Here is a 22,344-nt window from a genome sequence, read left to right as displayed (position 1 = left end):
TGGTAAAAGTTAATAATTTATCCTAGACTTTGATTTCCCTGTTGTATATGCCCAAATTTCTTGTGATCATTTTGAGGACTCCTCTATCTCTGTTGCTGAAAACAATGATGCTTAGAACTAAAAGGTATCACATAAAATGTAATTCAAATAATAAGAGAAAGAGAAAATATCCATAGAAGATTAAAAAAAAAAAGGAGAAACAATAGGAATGAAATGCTGTAAACAAAGATAATGAACTATAGGAATGGAATTGATTCACAGTAGTTAAATGCACTAAAGCAGAAGGGTGAGTCAGCAAGGACACTTGTAGTGGTTAGATGGACACACAATGTTATCAATCCAAATTCTAACTCAAGAGTGAAATTCATATTGAAGGAATGTGAGGTCATGAGCACATATATATTGTTAGTAGTAGGAATATAAAGTGGGGTGTCTCAACGAAAGTAACATTTGCATAAGCAAAATAGGCAATTGTAGAATGGTGTTTGGTGAATAAGATCAACACCAATTTTTAAGAGTTAAATAACCCAACACATACCATGGCATGTAGAAAGAGTACAGACAGAACATGCTCAACCAAAGTTGTGGGGAGGAAGCATGTGAATAATATGAGAGAAAACTTCTAGAATTGGAATGCATAAGTCAGTTGAACAACTCTATTTGCACAGAGAATACAACTGCGGTAAAATTAATAGTTATGTACACATAGCATTATTCAACAATAAGCGCATACAAGATCTTGATTTTTATGAAACATAAATATGCTTTTGTATGAAGCCAAGTCTTTTGGGCAACAAGATTGAGTTCAGAGAGGAGTATATATAATTTTTCTGTTGAATTCTTTCCAAATTTTTTAGCAACACTAATGGTTGCCATTTGCTCATAAATTTTGAACTCTTCTGTCCAGATAAGTGTAGAAGTATCTTGAAACAAAACTCAAAGGATATTTGATGATGTCTTTCATAAAATGGTAGCAGTTGCACAACCAATCCTAGGATTTCGAAGAGTAAAAGGAGGAAGAGTATTTGTGGTGATATATGTTCAATTTCTTTCAAAGCCAATTAATGATGTTTAATGCATAATTTTGTTACGTCAAGAGGATGAAATGATTGACATCCATGATCAAAAGAGGAAGGAGTTTGGAAGACAAGTGGTTGCAAAATGGAGGGGTTTTTATTCCAGGATCCACCCTTGGGTAAGGGAGAAAACCCTCTATTGATCCTGAAACAATGCTTTGGCGGGCTGAGTTATTGGATACACTTTTCTCACAACATGTTCGTGATGAGATAAAGCAAATACCGTTGAGAAAGGCTGATTTGGAAGCATACAAAGGATGGTATTTATACTAATAGGTCAGGCTATCATTGTTACATGCATGCAGAAGTTGCCTCAAAATGCCTCAGAATGCAAACATCTCAGCCAAAGAGTTTGTCGTGATATAATACAGTTAAGAAAAACCTATGCAATAGAGGAATCGAAATTGAACCACTTTAATTTGCCCTTGGTGCTTAGAAATTACGTCGTAAAATGCAATTTTTTTTTTAATAATTACAAAAATGTCACTGCCCCAGCTTTTACATCATGTCTATAATAACCGATGTAGATAAACAGTTATAAAAAATACTTTTTTTAGTAGTGAAATATAATTGAACATTTGATTTTTTTTATTGGTAGAAATCAAAGATAATGTAAAGGAATTTTCAATAACTCACATAGCATATCCTTTTGATAGATTACAATTCTTGTATTTGGATTCTTAAAATTAGTTTCTATCAACTTAAAACTTAAAAAAAATTATTTGTGATAATTTTAGATATTGTGAAAAATGATAGAAAATTAAAGACTTCATTACATTTTTTAAAAAAAAATTCTAAAAATACCCAGTGATGATGGTATTAATATTAAGCGTTTTGGGTTAGTAGATATAATTATATAAGGTCTTAAGTTTGATGGGATTACTATAAAAAAGATATTAAACCTAATAATGTAATTAAAAAATTTATGGCTTTTGCTTTCAAAAGATGAGATAGTACAAAAGTGCTTGTGAGTATCGTATCTATCCAGTGTGTTTCTTCTTCTTCTCTTTCAAGGGTAGATTTCTGAAGAAGAAGAAAACCCTTACAAATCTAACTCCGATTGAAATTTGAAAGCGTTAAACCCTAAACCCCCAAATTGATTCATTCCGCTCGTTGGTGTCATGGCTTCTTCATCGAGTAGCGGATTGACGTTCAAGCTGCACCCTCTGGTGATCGTGAACATCTCCGACCACTACACCAGGGTCAAGTCTCAGATGAACCCAACCCACGCGCCACCGCACACCACCACCAACAACAACAACGCCAACGGCGGCGACGGCGTCGTTTCGCCGCCGCTCCACCCGCGGGTCTATGGTTGCGTCATAGGGGTCCAGAAGGGTCGCACCGTTGAGATCTTCAACAGCTTCGAACTCCTCTACGATCCTTCCACCCACTCCCTCGATCGCACCTTTCTCGAGAAGAAGCAAGAACTCTGTTCAGTATTTCTTTCTCTCCCTCTCTCAATTTTTATGCAATTGTGACTGCATTTGTCCTTAATTTCCCGTAACGTTAAGGATTGTGTTGCAACTGTGACAGCCAAGGCTTTAAATATATTGGTTTCGTCGCATTGCGATTTCATCATGTTTGTTGATATTGCGGACAAATGCGGCCAATGCGGTCCCAATTGTGATCGCGTTGTGGTCGCAGACAGTTCAAAAACTTGATGTTGCGGCCCAAATCACTGCCGCTGCCCGTTTCTTAAAACTTTGACAGCAATTTGAAACCTAACAATGGCTGTGTTTGATTTATAATTTCAATGTGGCGTTACTTAATTTCTGAAAATCGGTTTTTATTTATTTTAAGCATTTTTTCTCTCTCAAAGTTGTGTTTCATTTATTCATTTAAGTTTTTGGAGGTGTTGATTTTATTGGAAGATGATTTGTTTTTTTCCTTCTTCAGATAAGAAGGTGTTCCCGCACTTCTACATACTGGGCTGGTATTCGACTGGGAGTGATGCAGAGGAATCAGATATGCATATTCACAAAGCTGTAAGTTTGCATTATAGCAATTTGTCTCAATTTAAGCATGATTGTGAATAGATTGGTAGGTAGGTTTGGTTTAGGATCATGAGGGAATTTTAGTAAATTGTTTAGATGATGAAGGAGTGGAATGAGGAGGTTTTGATTCTTTTGAGGACTTTAGATGTAAAGTGTTGTTGTACGAGTTCAATTCACATGGAAGAGGAATAGCTTCTTGCTTGAAGATTGTTTTATTTGGATATATGTTTTGAAGAAGCATATGATAAGGTAGAATTAAGCTCTAGATTAAGATGGGCCAAGGGTGAAGCAAATGAAATTTTATTCTGGTTAAAAGAGTAATTAATATGGCTTTTTTGCATTCCTTTTCTCCTCTCCCCACCATGGAGTGACTCAATTCCACAAGTTGAATATTATACATAATTAACAAATTTGTGCCTTTGTTCATCTGAAATTCTCTTCCAGTGATTTATTCAGAAGTCGAATACATTCAAATTCAAGTTACTTTAGTTTCTGATTTTATCTGGACCTCTGCTGTAACAGTTGATGGATATCAATGAAAGTCCAGTTTATGTTCTTCTCAATCCTTCTATCAACCATTCTCAGAAGGATCTACCTGTCAGTATTTTTGAAAGTGGTAAGTAATCTCCATCATTGTGTTATTTAGTATGTGACTGTTTTTTCAACCACAGTTGCAAAAATGAAAAAAGCATTAATAAGGAAAGAGCTTTAGTTACTTGTTCTGTATTTCCATTTTCTTACAATGATATTCTTTTATAAAAGAATAAATTTTATTCACTTATGGCTTGAGCACACTGTTAAATGAACATGATCCACTGCATTGACACCTAGATGTAGTGAAAAATAAGCAAAGGCTCCTGCTTTTTTGTGAGAAATTGTGGGTAAAGGAATTAGTTCATGGGAGTAGGATTCATTTTGGAACATGAAATGTAGTCACACTTACAGGTATTATTAATGAAAATAGTAGACACTCTGGTTCGGAGGATAAATTCTGTCCATAGGAAAGAACCAAATACAAAGGGACTAGACACCTCTAGTTTTAAGTTGGGGTACACTGGCAAAATTAAATCAAGAAATGGGTGGGAATAATTGTAGAAAAGTATTAACGAGTGATGTTGTGGATGTAAAAAAGGTTAGGAGATTGGATCATAGTTCCAAAGCTTGTAGTGGAAGGGGAGACCTTCAATATGATGAGTACTTATACACCTCAGGTATGATTAGAGGAGCACTGTGAAATAAAATTTTGGGAGGATTTAGAAGCATTAGTCAACATGGAGGAGAATAACATTTTCTTAGGAGGGGATCTAAATGCTCATGTAGGGAGAACATCTAGAGGATATGAGGGTTCATGTGGGGTTTATGATCTTGGAGAAGGAAGTGTAGAAGGTAAATCTATCCTAGAATTCTTATTAGCTCATGACTTCACAATAGCCAACACTTCACCTTTTGGTGTTGTTTTGTCTGCTTACTGTACTGAGGAAATTAATTGTGTTTCTGCTGGTGCTGGCTATTACAATACAGAACTGCATGTCATAGATGGGATTCCACAACTTATCTTTGTTCGCTCAAGTTATACTATTGAGGTTGGATTTTATGACTTCTTCTATCCCTTTTCACATTTTAAATCACTGTTTCTAAATTAATTGATTGACTTGGATTCCCTTCTATCCTCCTCCTCTTGCTTTGCTGAAGACTGTTGAAGCAGAACGGATATCAGTTGATCATGTTGCTCATCTTAAGCCATCTGATGGTGGTTCAGCTGCTACACAATGTGAGTGTTTTTCTAGACTCTTCTTTGCATTATTATCTTTCATTAAGCCTTTGGAGTGGGGGAAGTTTTTTTATTTCTGTTCTTATTGTTAGGTAATTATACCTATGTTATATTCTTCTATTGAATTGTGTATAGCTTGTCATGAGTCTGGATAATAGGGAAGGGTTGTCTTGGGCAGTTAATGGAAAACATGAAATTTTGTTGAATTTAACTAAAGCCAGTGAAGGTTTCAGTAAGTAAAGTAGCTTAAATCGGAAGATATTCAAAATAAAACAAGTAGAGGAAGATCTAAGTTTACTGAATTTTTGGTTTTTTTTAAAGTCCAATGTTGTTGATTGATGTAAGTCACTGCACCTAGTGGGATTAGTTGTGATTTTTTTAGTTTTATTTTATGTATCTAATATTCCATGTTTTCTTATTACAGTGGCTGCTCACCTTACTGGTACACACAGTGCCATCAAAATGCTTCATAGCAGAATAAAGGTGCTACACCACTATCTTCTTGCAATGCAAAAAGGTATGTATCATTTCTGCAAAAATAGCATTTGACAATAAGAAATTATTTGTTATTAGAAATCTTTTGAAAATATTATTCTTTTGATCTGTCAATTCCTTAAGGCTTACAAGTTGCTAATTCCTTACTAATAGTGTTTAAAGAGATAAATATATAAAATTGAGAATAAATTATATAAAATGTATATATGATAATGCTCAAGTGTCTGACGAAGTTTCAAATTATCTTTTTTTATTATTATTATTATTGCAAAGAGGGTGACTTGAAATAAAATCTTTGGCATATAATTATAATCTGGATTAGCTTGATAAGTTGAGACCATATTCTGATTGAAATTGTAATAGATTAATGATTAGGCTTTAGGCGAATCACAGTAGTATTATTTTCTATTATTTATAACTGTCATGTATCTTTGTACATGTCTTCCCAAGTTTAGCAAATTAGATTCTGTTATGAATTATGATATGACCACTCCATGAATTCTCTGAAGTTTTAAAATAAACTCTTTTATGAGGTATCTTTTTGTTGAGTTTGTTTCTCAAAAGCCTCTTTTTAACTTGAGAAATGCACCAAAACATTTTTTTTTGAAAATATCAACCCATTATATAAAAAAAAAATTAAACATGATTTTTAAAGTCAGATCCTGTTTCAGAAGCATCACATGGTTTTAAGTATTTATATTCATATTTCCCAAATCAGTTTCAAAACAATATAATAGGTGCTCAGTGATTCCGTGAACAACATTTCCATTTCCTGCTTCAACTATAAATTATACATGTTCAAATATTGAAACTCTAATAAATAAGATCATTAACCTTACTGTTTAAAAGCAGGTGATGTTCCTTGTGAGAATTCACTATTAAGACAAGTGTCAAGTCTCCTGAGAAGATTGCCTGCTATTGAATCTGGGAAATTTCAAGATGATTTCTTGATGGTGAGTGTGTTCTGTTTTGAATTTTGGACTTGATGGCATGCCTGTTGTGTTTTCAAATTAGCCTTTGCATGTAAAATGGGGAAAGGAGGGTCAATTAACTTGGCCCTATTGTTATGGTTTCAGACTTCAGTACTTTTTTATTTGGAATTATTTGTGCAACCATCATGAACTGTGACGGGTCACCCTTCTAGAGAGTGGACCTTATGGTTTCCTAAATCCTAATTATAAAACATATATTTAGAACAAGTGAAAGCTTTGTGGGTGCAGGTATTTGTATTAATATTAGTAAGCCCGGCTAGCAGTAATTATATAATATGCGAAGGGTATTAAGTGTAATATGCATGTGATTAATGTACACTAGGCACTGGTACAATTATATGTGGACTCTTTGCACAAGGCAATTTTTTAAATGCTTATGTAAATTTTTCTTTAGCTTATAACATCTTTTTTCCTTGTAGGAGTACAATGACACCGTATTGATTAGTTACCTGGCAATGCTGACCAACTGTTCAAGGTATGATGTGCTTTTTGTCCTTTTTATTCTTTCCATGTTTTGTAATTTTAGTTTTTTTCCCTTTTATAACAAAAAGGTTCATAGTGTTCTATGAGAATAACAAAAAATCTCTAATTTTTATTATTCAGAAAACCATGGAACAACTTTTTGTCTCAGGTATAAAATATTAGAAAGACTCATATCCCTACTTCTATCACTTTAATAAAAAAAAAATAATAACTAACCAACATAATCATTTTAAAAAGGAAACACCAGATTTTTTATTCTAATCTTTCTCTCTCTTTATATCAGTAAACACATTAAATTTATTATAAATTGTATTAAGATAATTAATATTAGGTATTTTAGTAAATTTTATATTACTTGTGTTGTTCATTATTCGGCAAACAATGTACATGATAAAAAATTATCCTGTAACTTGTATTTTTGTCCTGTGTTGTTCTTATTGTCCTATCCAATATAATATTTTTAACAAATCAAATGGATTCCAAACACTTCACTTTTTGCTATACCAAAAACATTCACTGGTGGGTTGGAACTGACTAGCTTCTAGCCCTCAGATAGTCATGTCTCCATGTCTCCCAAGATTTTTAAATATTTTTCAAGAAATGTGAACACTTTTTTAGTTCAGAAGTGTAACCTTGAAATGCTTATGATATTAATATTTTTTTCTTTTTTATCTTTTGTCTTGGTGTAGCTCAATGAATGAGCTGGTGGACAAATTTAATATCGCGTACGATAGGCATAGCAGAAGGGGTGGACGAACTGCTTTTATGTGAGAGCTGCTTGGTTGCTCATTTCTGGTGGACATCCTCAACGCACTTTTCCAACTTTGTAGGCATAGATGTTTTTTTTAAACTCTTTTTGCTGGTTAGGCACAGATTATTGAAGCATAGTATTGCTTTGATTTGAAGAGAATAGGGAGAGGGAAAAAAATGGAGAAAAAGGTATTTGTTTTTTATTTTCTATAACAAGTCTGCGATGTAGAGGGGACAAAAGAGTTCAAGGACAAGATGTGAAGTTTCATTGTGATTCTTTGTTGAGTCACCATCCTTCATGTTCGTGCTTTGTGGCCTAATTCTTTTGCATGTCTTGGAGGAATAGAACTTTTACTGGGTTAAGTGGAGTGTATGGTAGAAAAATAACAGTCACTGCATTGAGTCGATCTGTTGTTATTTTTGTTAAACAATTATTCATTTTGCTTTGCTTGTTAAATGGAAAGTGATTGACATCGGTGACTCTTGAAAAACGGTTTTAAAAATTTGAAGCAATAATTATTTAATTGACAATTTTTTTAAAAAGAACATTTCCTTTTTGTCTCTTCTCCATTGGTATTTATGAACTAGATGAATAAATAGATAAAACTGAGAAAATCTCGAATCAAATATATTTTCCATGATTAGATTAATTGTGGAAAGATTATTTCAACTGTTAGTTATAGATATAATCAGTAAAATAGGTTTTTTGTTTGAATATGTGTTAGTAATAAAGTGAGTTTTTTTATTATTTTAAATCAAACTAAAGAATGAAAAAGAATATCATTGATTCGACAAAGTATGCTTTTGAAGGTTAGCATTGTACATGTTCATGACTTTAATAGAGAGATACATTATTCTAAGATACAATTGTAAAATTATGAGAGAAATATGAAAGCCAAGTGAGAAAAAAAAAATCTCATTATACATGACCTGCAAAATCATAGTAAATATGAATTTAAAATAAAAGATATCCATAATAATAAAAGAATTATGGCAAATTATAAAGCAATCCTTAGTAATTATATACAACATTTTGAGAAGTATTAGTCAATACAAATACTTACAATCGCGAAGGTAAAATACAAATGTTTTGAAGGTATTAAAATCACATTATGACACAACCACGCCTAGTGGGTGGTCTCTTATTTGCCACCTCAAGATCCCATTTGAGTTTCTGAATTTCATTATTCGATGTAATTTGAATCGATCTATAATTTTCCTCAGCTTTAAGTCTAGCAACTCTCTCTTCCTCCAAACTTTTCAAAAGGTTTGCACTTTCTTCCTTCAACTTTGATTCAACCTATATATTAAAATAAATTTATTATTTAAAAAACAATAATGGGATAATATTCATTAACGTTCATTTTATTTCACTCTCATGTTTTAATTAATTAGATGTCAATTATAATATTAGGCTGTAGAATCAATCAATTTATAAAATAAGCTTGTTAATACTTCAAATAGATTTGACACATTTAATTAATTTATGATACCAAGTTAGTAATAATAAATCCTTAAAATTAGAAATGAAAAAATGAATTAAATCTATAAGGTTGACTCATTTAACCTACTAAATGGAGTGAGTTGGAATTTCCAACCACTCTCAAAACTAGACTCAATCTAGCTTTTTTTTTTTGGGAAGGTATTGGTTGAATCTATTGAAACAAAACTCTTTTTAGAAGCTTAAGTTTTAATGATAACAAACTTTTAAGAAGTAAATTATAAGTTATCTAAAGAGATGGTTTGCTTTGAGATGTGTTTTAATAAGACAGAACTTGATCATAAGCATAAAGAAAGGTGTGAAGCCTTTAGAATGGAAAGTCTTTTAAACATAGATTCTTCCTATTAAAAATAGGACTACCAAAAGGAGAGTTGACTAGAAACATGGCAGACAATCATGTTTTCTAAATGAAAGTACATATATCAAAACTTGTGTGTGATTAGGAGCATGATTCTTGGATAACTTTAATTAAGGGATAATATAAGAAGCTACACATGATTAAATGATCGTTAGAATATGCTTTGTTGAACAAAATAATGAAGAAAAAGAGTCTATATTGTTCAAAAGCACACCCCAAAAGTATTAAAGTCAAAAGCCATGCATTAATGTATTGAAGCATTGAACCAAAAGTTACTAATTGTATGGAAAATGTACAAGCTATTCATACGCATAGAAGTTGTAGAAGACATCATGTCCTCATCCAACCAACCTAACCTGTTTTTTTAGAGAGTTGAGGGTGAATTAGGTTTGACCCAATTTTTCATCCCTCCTTAAAATAACATCTTTATTTCAAGATAATAATGATTATTAATTAGTGTTGAAAAAAAATACAAAACAAAACTACCTCAATAACTCTTTGTTCCTTTATACAAAAAATAAATGGTGGTATTTTTTTTGTTCAAAATTATAACAAATGATCACTTTTAAATGTATTAATTGTTAACTTTATATCCCTAATCTATTATGAAGTCTATTAATCATATATCACTCATTTTTCATAAAAAGTAATGTATTTATTGAGTTATTAAGAATATAACACATATTCATTTCTTGAAAAATTAATCCTTTGATTATAAGCATCTAACCGTCACTTGAACCAATTAATTTTATGGTACTTTTAGAATAAATTTTAAATTAATGAATATTAATTAAGATAAACTAATTTAATTATTTTTATTGGTCTTCATGAATTAGATATTTATTTCTTATATATATAAGAGCAGAGATCATATTTTATAATATGATAAACATTATCATATAAAATTAGAAGACACAAAATAATATTAATGCAATTTTTTTATGTAAACCAACATTTAAAGTATATGTTGATTTTCAATAACACACTTTTGCATATATATCTCGCACCAAGTGACAATTTTTCGTGTATTTATAGCAATAACTTACTATACTTTCAAATTTTCAGTAAAATCTAAGAGAGTGTTAATATGTTTAACTTTAAATAAGTAAATAGAAACAAATTTTATGAAATAAATACTAGAAGATATAGTATGTACCATATTAGTAATTCGTTTTAGCTCATCATCATATTTTTGCTGCATTTGCATTTTAATCCCCAACGTTTCTGCTTTTGAATATCCTCCCATGGAGTCAACCATTTTTTGTTGGTTATCTCGTATTGTTGCTTTCTCCTGCACGATCAAGTGACGACTTCATTGATATCATTTTATTTTTTTTACCAAAGTTTCAATAATAATGAACACTTTCAAAATTTATAAAACTTTTTACCTTCAATTCTATAAACAACTCATTTGTAAATGGTCGTCCACCATTATGTGATATAATCATGTTCACAACATTGAGAAGTTCTTGAACTTGTCCTAATCGTTTTTTTTCATCCTTAGTCTTATTATCAAAAAGCACTTTACGATTGCCACACAGGGTCAGAATATCCTACAACAACATTAAAACTCTATTAAAGTCAACAAAATTCTAAAGTTTACATTGTAGATTTAGCACAGAATAGTCTTGTATATTTCAACATATTTACACAAATAGTATTTGAAGTAACCATAATAGTAAGGAATGTAATTCAACACGATATAAGATCGTCAGTTTATTTAAATATGGAAAAATAATTGAAGTATATAAAAAAGTTAAGAAATAAATATTTTATTAATTTATAGTTATTTTGAGTATAGTATGTATATTTTTATTATGATCAACAATATAAATTTTTAAGATTTAGTAAAGTTATATTTCAAATGTATCTAATTAACTACATTAAAATAGTGCATAACACTTTATCGTACATCTGTAAAAAAAACACTTTATTATACACTACTATTTAAATATTTTCTGTATAATTATTATCCTATTCAATTTGAATTTTCAACTCTTCTAAAAATATTACTCTTACTAATAATATATATATATATATACAGTGACAATGCAAGTATTAATATATTTAGAGGCAACAACAATATCTTTATATGGCATATTATGAATGCAAAAAAATGACATATTTATGAATTTTAAGCAAATATCTTACAAATTAAGAATTTGGACCTATGTTTATTTAACTTAACCACTATGTCTATATATTTTTTTAAATGATTTGAAGAATATATAAAGAAAATATTTTACTTAAATTATAACTTATTATTGTTTTTTTTAATTCATGAACTTATTCTTGGTTTGGTTACAATTATAAAAGTACTCTATTTTAAAAGACATTTCTAATTATAACTATTTAAGAAAACTATTCAAATTAACTTTTCAATAATAATCATTAGTTATAAGTATTTGTTAATGTGAGAAATGAAAACTATAAATTTGGACCTTCTAACCATATATATAGACTGTCAATATTAAAATTTTTAATCTAAATATTCAAATACGACCTAATGATTTATATTTATGATTATCATTTCTCTCAAAAATAAGACTTCCGGCTTGAAAACTATGAGAGAGAAAAATGAGTATATATAGATATAAATGATATTTGCAAGAAACCTTAAGAGGTTGTGGACACTCGCAACCTAAATAATCATCAAGTGTCTCTTCATTAGCTTCTAGATCATCCCCTCCTGTGAAGACCACAATCATGTAGTCAACAATTTGGTGTCCAAACAATGCTTGCAAGGTAAGAAAAGTAGCTTGTTCCTCTTCAGAAAAGCGAGTTCTAACAGAGAACACCATAAGAATGGCATGAATTCCATCTTTAGCCATATCAATACATTTGACTATTTCCTTCCCAGCAGAATCAGTTCCAGCAAATAGTCCTACAAAACTTTTTAGATTTCAGATTTAGGATTAAATATGTTTATGTTCATGCAAATATAATTATTCTTACTTATAACCACAATAATAATTTATGGTATTTGATCTCTTCAATGATCTTCATCACTTGTTTTGGCCCTTATGCAAATAGAAATCAATATATCTTACAAGGACATAATGGCTTGTACTAAAAACAAAAAATAGTTATATTTATAGGGACTAAAACAAAATTCACCATATTATGCTAGAACATAAAAACAAAATTGTTATATTTGCAAGGATGTAAAATCATGTTTTTGCTAATGTTCATGGTAGAGACCAAAACAAGTAGCAACGAAATTTGCAAGGAACAAAAACCAAAAAGAAAATTGTTGGAACTAAAACCATAAACTACTTTTTCTAGGAATCTAGAATATACTTAAGCCTTAAATTTATAATGATAAAATTTGGATGATGCAATAGCAAAATTAGTTATGCAATCGCACTTCTTTAACTCAAATTACTTGCACGATTATGTTTCACCTGGGGTGTCAATAACATTAACAATCGATCCATCTTTCATAATAGTTCTTTGCAATTCACACACACTTGTTACACCAGAAGAACTTGTCCTTGACTTGAATGCTCTCCTTCCAAGAACACTATTTCCCGTTGCACTTTTGCCATTGCCAGTACGTCCAACTAAAACTAGTGTCCTTACCTCATTAGAAGATGACGCTTTTTCCATCATAATAGATTCAGATTAGGTAACTGCAAGGAATAAAGACATCCTAAATAAAAATGTTGCAACAAGATAAACATAAATTTTCTTGAAACATTAAGAAAGAAAGGTTTAAAATATGAAGGGTGGGTCTCAAATCAACAATTCACTAAGTTAAATTAAGTAACACCATTGAGTCAAAGAAATTTGTTATCAAGAAATAAATGATATAATGGTTGCATGCCTATGAATATTTTATAGAAACTTGTGTATGTGTGATGTAAAATCACAATCCACAAAATAAAATGTAGGAGATGAAATATATATATAACAAATGTTGTTTCAACTTTCAATTATATGTTTGCTTGATTTTTCTAACCTTGAGAGCCATTTTTATATTTGCTTTAGATACAAAATACACTTGCTTAAGAAAACACAAACATAAAGCCAAGCATCTCAAAAGGCAAAATCAATGTGTTTGAGAATAAAAAGATGATAATATACCTAAACTAAGGGTATGGGCAAAGAATAAATAGAGCAGGTTGGAATGATGTATTAGAATCAAAAGAGAAATAAAATTCAGCTCTTAAAAGACTTCGGAAAAGAAAAAATAAAGATAGCCCCTAACAAAAGAAAAATAAATGAAATCCACAAAATAAAAGTTCTCAAAGTCTGCAAGTTAGATTCACATATAACTTATTCCAAGCAACCTTAATTATTCCACCTATATCTTCCTTTGTGGATACACTACAAGAAAATAATTATTTTATTAGTACATAATGCCTACAATATACACTCATGGTGACTAAAATAAAAAGCACATACATCAATTGTGCCAAATCACAAATGTCGACGATGGAGACAATAATTACAACCATGATCATGTTAGTGATAATACGAAATGATCATGACTACAACTATAATGAGAGTAACAATAGTAACGTTAGTTATGACGATTATAGTGATGATTGTGATGTTCATAATAGTGATAGTGGATAATGATAATGATGAATTTGAGATATTTTAAAATATAATTATTAAACTTAATGAGAATTTGTAATCAATTTCAGTCAATCTTAAAGACCATGATCTCTTGATGGAATTTACATAAAACTTGATATTGAAATTTTGTAATTTGCATGTTTAATAATGCAAATTTGGGTTGTTGCTAACAGTAACGCACAAAACACAAATTAAACCAGACTTCCCGATATGCTAGTTGTCCTCAAACATAACTATACCAATTTAAGAAACCCACGACAGATAAAATTAGACACTTCGATCCATTGAATCAATTTTCAAAACATATAGTCCCGGAGAGTTGAATTCGGAGGGATCGATGTTCAGGTTTAGAGGATAACTTGTTGGCAATTTTTAGTCCCCTAGATCAAAATCTTCCAAAACCTTTTCAGCTTTTGACTCGCCTTATTTTCTTGTACAATATCATTTGAACCAGAATTTGCCCACGAAGCAATGTATTATAAGTAAAATTGAAACATTAATAAAATCATGACGGCACTAATCTTCAAAATCATGCAGTGTAACAATAAATGCATTACAAGACCATAGATAACAAATTCTATGGTAACTCATCCAACAACGCTAATCAATTTAGTTTAACACACTAAATGGCTGGAAGAAACCAAAAGAGAAAATAACGAAGTCACCATGCCTTCTTCCCCTCAGTTTCCCCCTTTGCTTGTTGGTGACAGCATGGCATCATGCATTACAACTACAGAAAAGCATCTTTCTCAAGTAGCTTTAGGACTTCATTTTGATTGTTTAGCTTCGCAACATCGATTGGAGTTTTACCATCCATATTCTGGAGAGTACTGTAAATTGAACAAGGAGGGAAAAAGAACTATATATGATTAAACCTAATTAAGCACCAATAGTCATTAAATAGTTTTGTAAGCAATGGAATTAATACTTGGAGGTTTTCAAAACACAAAATGAAAAGACTACTTACACTGCAGCACCATTTTCAAGGAGAAGGGCCACACATTCCTTTCTGCCATAACCAGCTGCATAATGGAGAGCAGTGTTCTTATTCTTATCCAAAGCATCCACTTTTGCTCCAGCCTCGAGGAGAACTTGAGCACATTTTACCTGAAATGATAAAAGAGCATGTCAGCCAGGTGTTAGAAAGAACCTAATTAGGATCTAAAATTATAATTCCTGACAAGCCATTCACTTTGCTTGACACCATGGGAGAGGGGGCTGAAGGAAGGTAGAACCCAAATAGCACTATCCATTAACCACTGACACTGCTGCCACTCTCCACCACCATGGTGGAAGAAACAATCAAGGCCATAGTCTTTTACTAAATAATAACCTGAGCCTCAATATATCCTTCATTTATTTCCCACCATGGTTCTAAACAAAGTCAACACCACCACCCAACAACATAAGCAGAAATTCTATGAAACAAAAAGCATGTGATGTAAGAGATGAGAAAATATTTACTCCAAATATTAGCATACCTCGCCATATCCACAGGCAAAATGCAAAGCAGTTCTTCCCTCTGAATCTTCTTCATCCTTGTCAGCACCAGAGGCTAGTGCATTTTTCAAGCCCTAAATGTGTAAAATTTTAGCTCTCAAATATTTCAAATCATACCTGATGACACTAAAGACAAGGGCTGGATTAAACAATACCATAACTAGATGGCTTAGCAACCAAATCAACCCTTAAAAAATGAACAGTTTGAATTCTGTTTAATTTTTTACTCCTTCAAAGTTGACAAAGAAAAAGGCACATAACATATGTATAGAGGCATGCAAAAACACACTTGTTCATGCAACTGCAATAATAAATGTCTAATATCCATAAATTTAAAAAGATTTTAAGCCACCTTTTCTACAATGGATATCACAAGTTGCAATTTATATTGTATAATCCAAAACCTTATAAGATGGATTTTTAAAATTGATAAAAGAAAATCAAAAGTAGTAACAATTCAGAAGATAAGTGATCTTCCATACAGAAGATGTGGAAATAAAATAACAGCAATAAAGAGATAACATCAAGGGCTAAAAGCTACCTAATCCCTTTATACCTTTATTAAAGAAACTCCCTTAAAAATACCATGTGATTTGCACCAAATAGAACCAAATCAACTCATCTTATTAAGAAAATCACCACTGCAGACTTCCAGAGCCAAAAAAAGGTCCTTAAAAATACAAGGTTTATGCTTCCTATCAACTGCACCAATTAATAGCATAGATTGCATGTTTATATGATGTTATGGCATGTTTATATTGCGGAATTTTGGCCTTCCACCATATTCCGCCATTGATAACACTGCTAATTTGTGTGTCCCACACCAGCACCTTCTACCTAAAAAAGTGGCATGCACAACAGCACAAGCATAACTACACATTGTCTTTCATTGTTTCATTGGAATAACTTCCAAGTCTTCGATCATAGAGTAAAACTCATGATTTCTTTCAAAAAACGAAAAGATATTAGAGCATATGCATGTAGAAAAATAGTGCTATATCACACCTCCACATCACCAACACTAGCAGTATGATGAACAATTGATTCATCTTCATTTCCCAAATCTTCGGTCTCATCTGCCCCAGAATTTTCAGCAGAGGCACCTGCATCTCCCGAATTGGCAAGACCCATGGCTTGTCCCAACTTCTGCAAAACCTCCTCATTATTCCAGTACCTGAAATAAAAATAATCACTTAAGAAGCTACTTGACATAAATATTATGGGGGAAATATGGAAATGTCAAAACAGTAAAAGAAATTTTTTTTTTTAAAAAAAAAAAAGCTTCTAAACCTCATCATAGCAGCAGGACCGCCAGTCTCTATCTCCTCCAAAATATGTTTCAGAGATGGATCCTCTTTGATGCGTGCCATTCTTTCTTCAAGCTGGTCTTTATTTGATGGATTAGAAAAACTTTCAAGCATGGCAGACATAGACGGATCCTGTTACAGCGTCTATATTCTATCAACCAGTAGAAATTTCATGAACAAAAATATAAGGGAGAAATTGGCAAAATAGTGACCTGCATCAATGCATTACCCAGGCGCTCAGCCATGGTCATAAAATTAGGATTCTGCATAACCTGTTGCATGGTTGAAAAATATTGTTGATTATCGAAGCTAGGGATAGCATCTTGTGGAGCTCCTTGAAAAGTTTTCTGAAGCTGCTCAGCCATCTGATTGAACGATGGATCTTTTGCTATCTGTTCAGCCAATTCCTTGATACTTGGATCCTATGCATTTCACATTTAAGCATTAGTATGCCTATATGAAGAAATATTAATATAGAATAGAAATTGAGAGCCAACTCCAAACATCTGACAAACAAAATTCCCTCAAGAGTGAAAAATGAAATAGGGAAGACTCAGGTCAAACAATACAAAGAGCTCAAAACCAATTAAATGCTTCTCCTCATTTAAATTATTCCATGGATTCCAAATAAAAGCCGTAAAAGATTAATTCAAAGATAGAAGTTAAAAGAAATGAAACTATCAATCACAATATTATTCCTATACAAATCCACAACCACCACAAAATGCTCATTCCTTTACTCTCATACTCAGGAAAGCTTTGAAGAAAAAGACAAATACAACTCTGGTGAAGTCTCACTGTCAACAGTGAAGAACTCTAAAAAATTTATAAATAGTTTTTTTCCCCTTACAAATCTCACCATCATTGTCCAACCACAGGCTCCAAAACCAGGGCCCCACCAAGACTTGTAAAAACAAGCATTTGAAAAAACAACAATATCTATAAGATGGTACGTGCTCATAAAGTGCATGCAAAAATACTCAATGTCATTAACAATTAACATGGCCTAATTATCAATAAATACAACATACAACACACATATAATACAAATAAGAAAACAAAGATAATGATTTACATTGAGCAGACCAGACATTGCTGAGAGATCAAAAGGGTTGCCTGGATGCCCAGCAGGTCCAGGTCTAGGTCCAAAAGTAGCTGTCGCTCTTTGTTCTGCTGGAGAATCTTTAGATGAAGTCTCATCTTTGGATGTTTTACTCTCTTCTGTTCCAGCTTTGTCATCTAAGAAAATCTCAACATGTGAAAAACTAACGCACTTTAAAGATTCAAGAAACTATAGCAGCTATTCTAATTGCTAGCACTAAAAGAAAAAGAAATATAAATGATGGGGACAAAAGTAAAACAAAATAAATTAGGAATAAGTCAAACAAAGAAGGCACCAATAAGCAGATAACAAAACAGAACCTTCAAATAATGGCTTGTTCTACAAGCAAAAGGGTCCGTGCAGATTCCAAAATCATGAGTTCAAGGCAATATAGTATAATACGGATTTACCCATAATGATAAGTGCGCAACAATAGTATTTTTGTAAGAATTCATTAAGCAAAACTTCATACAACAAGTACTTAATAGAATTGTGCAACTTCAAAGTGCCAGGACACTATCTCTTACTCTTCGTCATGCCTACACACAAATGCAAACTTTTTTTCCAGAAGCAAATAATTAGAGGGAACCACAAAGTGTAAAGCAATTCCCCCCTTGGGTTCTGATTATGTGGAAGAAGGAACGAAAATAACGAGGAAGTAGCAAAGTTATAAATTCAGGAGAATAAATAAACAAATAACTTTATTCTGAGATTATTGCACTTAAAAAAACAAAAAGGAAAAGAAAAAAAGAAGCTACGTCCAGTACACCCAAAGTAAAGGATAAAGGGCACAAGTGCTACTCTTAGTATTCATATATCCATACTTCATCATATATAAATATAAATATTAATTAATATAAACACAGGTATAAGTCATACATGAGGGAAATTATGTAACTAGAAAACACCAAACTCATGTCGTAACTTCGATTCAACAAGCACAAGACATCTTCTATAAAGTGATAAATAACCATCAATTGAGATCAAAATTGAAGTACCCTTTTGGCAAAGACTTTTTTTAGGGCAAAAAACCGCTTAGTTTTTCAATAAATCCAGTAAGGAAAAATAAGCTAAATAAATCAAATAAACCGCGTTGAATTTTCACCAGATGGGAAAAATAATCCAACAAATAACAATAACGTAATTATTATTGTTATTATTCTGATTATCATTATTATTATTACATCTAGAGAAGGAGATTGCACATACCAGCAGGGAAATCCTTTTTGGAATCTGAAGCCATGAGAGGAGAAAATAGAAAATTGCTGAAAGAAACGCAGAGAGATAATATAACTATCTAATAATTTAGGTTACGATGAATCGCAGATTCGAATTGAGAGAAAATCGGGGTTTCGAAATTTTGAGAGAAAAACCTAGACGGCGAGAGAGAGAAGAGTTGGAACCTGAATCTGAGAGGAAGAGGCAGTGTGAGAGTTTGGATGAAAACAAAACCCTTTTTTTTTAATTTAATTTAATTAGCGATAGAAATCTCCACCGATGAGATGATAGAATAGTGATAGGTGTGGGCCCCCTCAATCCCCATCCTTTCAAATGAATGGCTCCCTATTATATCACCCATTTCTTTCAATTATACTCTCAAAAAATTACATCATACAACACTACAAAGTATTTATTTTTATACCAAACACGTCTTTAATGTTCAAAACAAAAAATACTCCATTCTTTTCAAAGAAAAAGTATTTCATTAAATAACTCTAAAATAAGGTTATATATACTCACACTATAAAGTTGACTAGTCAGTATTCTTCAATAATTAATAAAATTGGTAAATATTTTATACTAAATATATATTGACCTAAACAAATATAAAAGTTATTTATACTATCATTTAATTCGATTACAAAAGGACGATCTAAAACTCGTTTGTTTAAATACATAAAAGGATTAATAATGTTGAATTATTCATCGTAACATGATTAATTTAATAAGTTATGAATTATCTATCAAGTAATTTTTCTGTTTAAGTGTTTTAACTACTTTGTCCTAATGGAAGATAGTGCTTATGTGAGAAGATTCAAGTGCTTTGTCCTTCATCAGAAAAGACAAAGATAGAAAACAATAAACTTTTGCATCAAAAGGCATGAAAAAAGCATAAAGCAGCAAATGAGACAATGCAGATTAAAGTTGTGACAAGGTTTATTTCCTTGCCAAAATGGGTGCAACTTATATAGATCAACTAGTTCTACTTGATGAAGCTCCCAAAGGCATGGATCACTTCTTGTTAGCGGATGCCATGGGTGTGACTCCTAATTTTTAGTTAGTTTGGTTTTTCTTTTCATTTTTTTTTTCTGTCTTACCTCCTACAAACAAAAAATTGTCAATCACAAATTGATTGTTAGATCAAAGGATGATTTAAAGTCTATATGTTAAAATAAAAAAGACTGTTATGTTGCATTATTCATCTTAGTATATTGATTACTTCTATTCAAGTACATAAGGATCACTTGTGGAGGAATTCATTTATCCAAATGCTTAAATTTCTTTGTTTTGTGGGAAGATGGTCCACACAGAATGATAGCTTATCAGATCTTACGTGACTATTATATTGGTGAAATGCATTAAATGCACTAATGCTCAAAATACAAATCACGGAACAAGAAAGCTCTTTATAAAAACTCAAAAGAATAAGTGTAAAGAATCTATTTTTTAATGTGGATTGAAGTGACAATATTATAAGTGCTTTATTGTATATTTTGTGTATCATTAAATAAACATTATCTAAGTTTTAATTTGTCATTTAGGACGATAGCCTCATGATATTACCCTAAGAGCATTTCTTAGTGATTAATTTGGACCGAGCTAGATAATGCTAGCTTGTAACTCGGGTGATGGTACCAAGATGATGGGACATGGCTCAGACTATGCTTGGCTGTGATGGTGGCTGCATTATTTTGGCATGCCCACTCCAAGTTAAGAGTTGAACAATGGGACTTGTGCGAGGACCATAATCAGGTGTGCCAAGCTCTTGAACTATCATTTTAAATAAAATCTCTTAAACAAAGTGATTAATTTGGATAGAGCTTAGAAATGGATAGTTAACAAAGAATCCTTGATTCTATTTGCCCATAAAGGCAATAACTAAAGAGCAAATATGGACTTGAAAAGGCTTGACGAAAAAATATATTTACAATAGTGTGAAATAATGATTCATGTAATTCTATTATTAGTAGAATTCGTGGTGGATAGTGAAGGTGAGATGAGGTACGTAGCATAAACGTCTTGTGTATTTTGTCTTTGGTTTTAAACTCAAAATTGCTTTAAGAAAATGTTTGTAAAAACGTGTATAAATACAATTCAACCTCACCTTTTTTTTAATTGTGATTTTCAATCATATATAATAAATTTATGGACTTTTATAATTTATCCCAAAAATCATACCAATGATCTTTTTTAATTAATTGATAATATAAAAAATTTACACTAACAATACATGTTTATTAAACTCTTTATTTACACAATCACATTGCATATTGATATTAACATTTTGTTTGGATTATAAGTGAGATGCAAGAAAAAAAAGATAAAAAGAAAGAAATAGGAGGATATAAATAAATAAAATTGAGTTATGATTCAGAGAGGTGAACTTCTTGGGACATGTGATATCTCAAGAAGGGATTGTTGCATATCTCATCAAGGTTGAGTTAGGATAGACCAAAGATCGTAACTCATATTAAGAGTTTCATAGGTTTAACATGTTATTATAGGAGATTCATCCATGATTTTTTCTCAATTAACCTTACCTTTAACTAGAGTGATTGGAGGGACAACCATTTGTTTTAGATAAAAGATGTGAGAGAAGTTTTCAAGAGCTCAAAGAGAGGTTGACTTCTACACCAATGCTAGTTATTCTTGAAGCATTAGGGAGTTTTGAGGTTGACTTCTATACTTCTTTTTACTGCACAATTTGTTGTTTTAAAAAAAAAACACATTTCACGACGGTTCTACGAACAAGACCGTCATAGAACCTGCACATTTCTACGATGGTCATACTCAGCAAACCGTAGTAGTATTAGGACCCTCTCTTACGACGGTCGTCGGCAACAGAAGACCGTAGTAGTATTAAGACCATTCTACGACGGTCCTTAGGAGACAACCGTCGTAGAACACGTTTATGTCAACGACGGTACTGTATCGAGACTGTAGTAGTATTAAGACCGTCTCTTACGACGGTTGTCCGCAACAAAACACCGTAGTAGTAATAGGACCATTCTACGACGGTTCTCAGGAGACAACCGTCGTAGAACACGATTATGTCTACGACGGTGCTGTCCTCATGGTCGTCGTAGTCTTTCGTTACTTCTACAACGGGGCTGTCCGACAGCCGTGTTAGAATTGTGGACCATTCTACGACGGTCTGTAGGATACAACCGTCGTAGAACACGATTAGGTCTACGACGGTGCTGTCCC

At 31.9% G+C, this 22,344-nt stretch overlaps 3 protein-coding genes across 5 annotated transcripts; 1 reads left to right on the top strand and 2 right to left on the bottom strand.

The window, feature by feature from the left end:
- The first annotated feature begins 1,993 nt into the window (after positions 1-1,993).
- On the top strand, positions 1,994-8,055 carry LOC100786026 (COP9 signalosome complex subunit 6a). Its single transcript, XM_003527518.5, has 9 exons — positions 1,994-2,510; positions 2,976-3,064; positions 3,596-3,689; positions 4,595-4,656; positions 4,766-4,844; positions 5,269-5,361; positions 6,192-6,292; positions 6,751-6,806; positions 7,504-8,055. The coding sequence occupies exons 1-9, from the start codon at positions 2,198-2,200 to the stop codon at positions 7,583-7,585; spliced, it is 969 nt and encodes a 322-aa protein (XP_003527566.1). The 5' UTR covers positions 1,994-2,197; the 3' UTR covers positions 7,586-8,055.
- A 528-nt stretch (positions 8,056-8,583) lies between these two features.
- On the bottom strand, positions 8,584-14,353 carry LOC100785498 (immune-associated nucleotide-binding protein 9). Of its 2 annotated transcripts, none has more exons than XM_041016779.1 (6): positions 13,385-14,353; positions 12,828-13,055; positions 12,039-12,307; positions 10,812-10,976; positions 10,580-10,714; positions 8,584-8,864 (listed from the first exon to the last, which is right to left on the bottom strand). In XM_041016779.1, exons 2-6 carry the CDS (start codon positions 13,033-13,035, stop codon positions 8,670-8,672), a joined length of 972 nt encoding a protein of 323 aa, XP_040872713.1. In that variant the 5' UTR covers positions 13,036-13,055; positions 13,385-14,353; the 3' UTR covers positions 8,584-8,669. The 2 variants fall into 2 exon arrangements, with proteins under 2 accessions (XP_040872713.1, XP_003527565.1); XM_003527517.5 differs by lacking the exon at positions 13,385-14,353 and adding an exon at positions 13,250-13,372.
- Positions 14,354-14,463: 110 nt separating this feature from the next.
- LOC100784610 (ankyrin repeat domain-containing protein 2-like) lies at positions 14,464-19,391 on the bottom strand. Of its 2 annotated transcripts, none has more exon segments than NM_001254548.2 (9): positions 14,464-14,837; positions 14,975-15,114; positions 15,489-15,581; positions 16,513-16,681; positions 16,798-16,946; positions 17,027-17,236; positions 17,890-18,053; positions 19,126-19,181; positions 19,320-19,357. In NM_001254548.2, coding segments are annotated over 8 exon segments (1,059 nt in total). In that variant the 5' UTR covers positions 19,160-19,181; positions 19,320-19,357; the 3' UTR covers positions 14,464-14,737.
- Positions 19,392-22,344: the final 2,953 nt, after the last annotated feature.

Source organism: Glycine max, chromosome 6 (assembly GCF_000004515.6).
Source record: "Glycine max cultivar Williams 82 chromosome 6, Glycine_max_v4.0, whole genome shotgun sequence".
Classification (NCBI taxonomy): domain Eukaryota; kingdom Viridiplantae; phylum Streptophyta; class Magnoliopsida; order Fabales; family Fabaceae; genus Glycine; species Glycine max.
The sequence above is the reverse complement of the archived record's forward strand: the minus strand, read 5'-3'. Positions and strand labels throughout refer to the sequence as shown.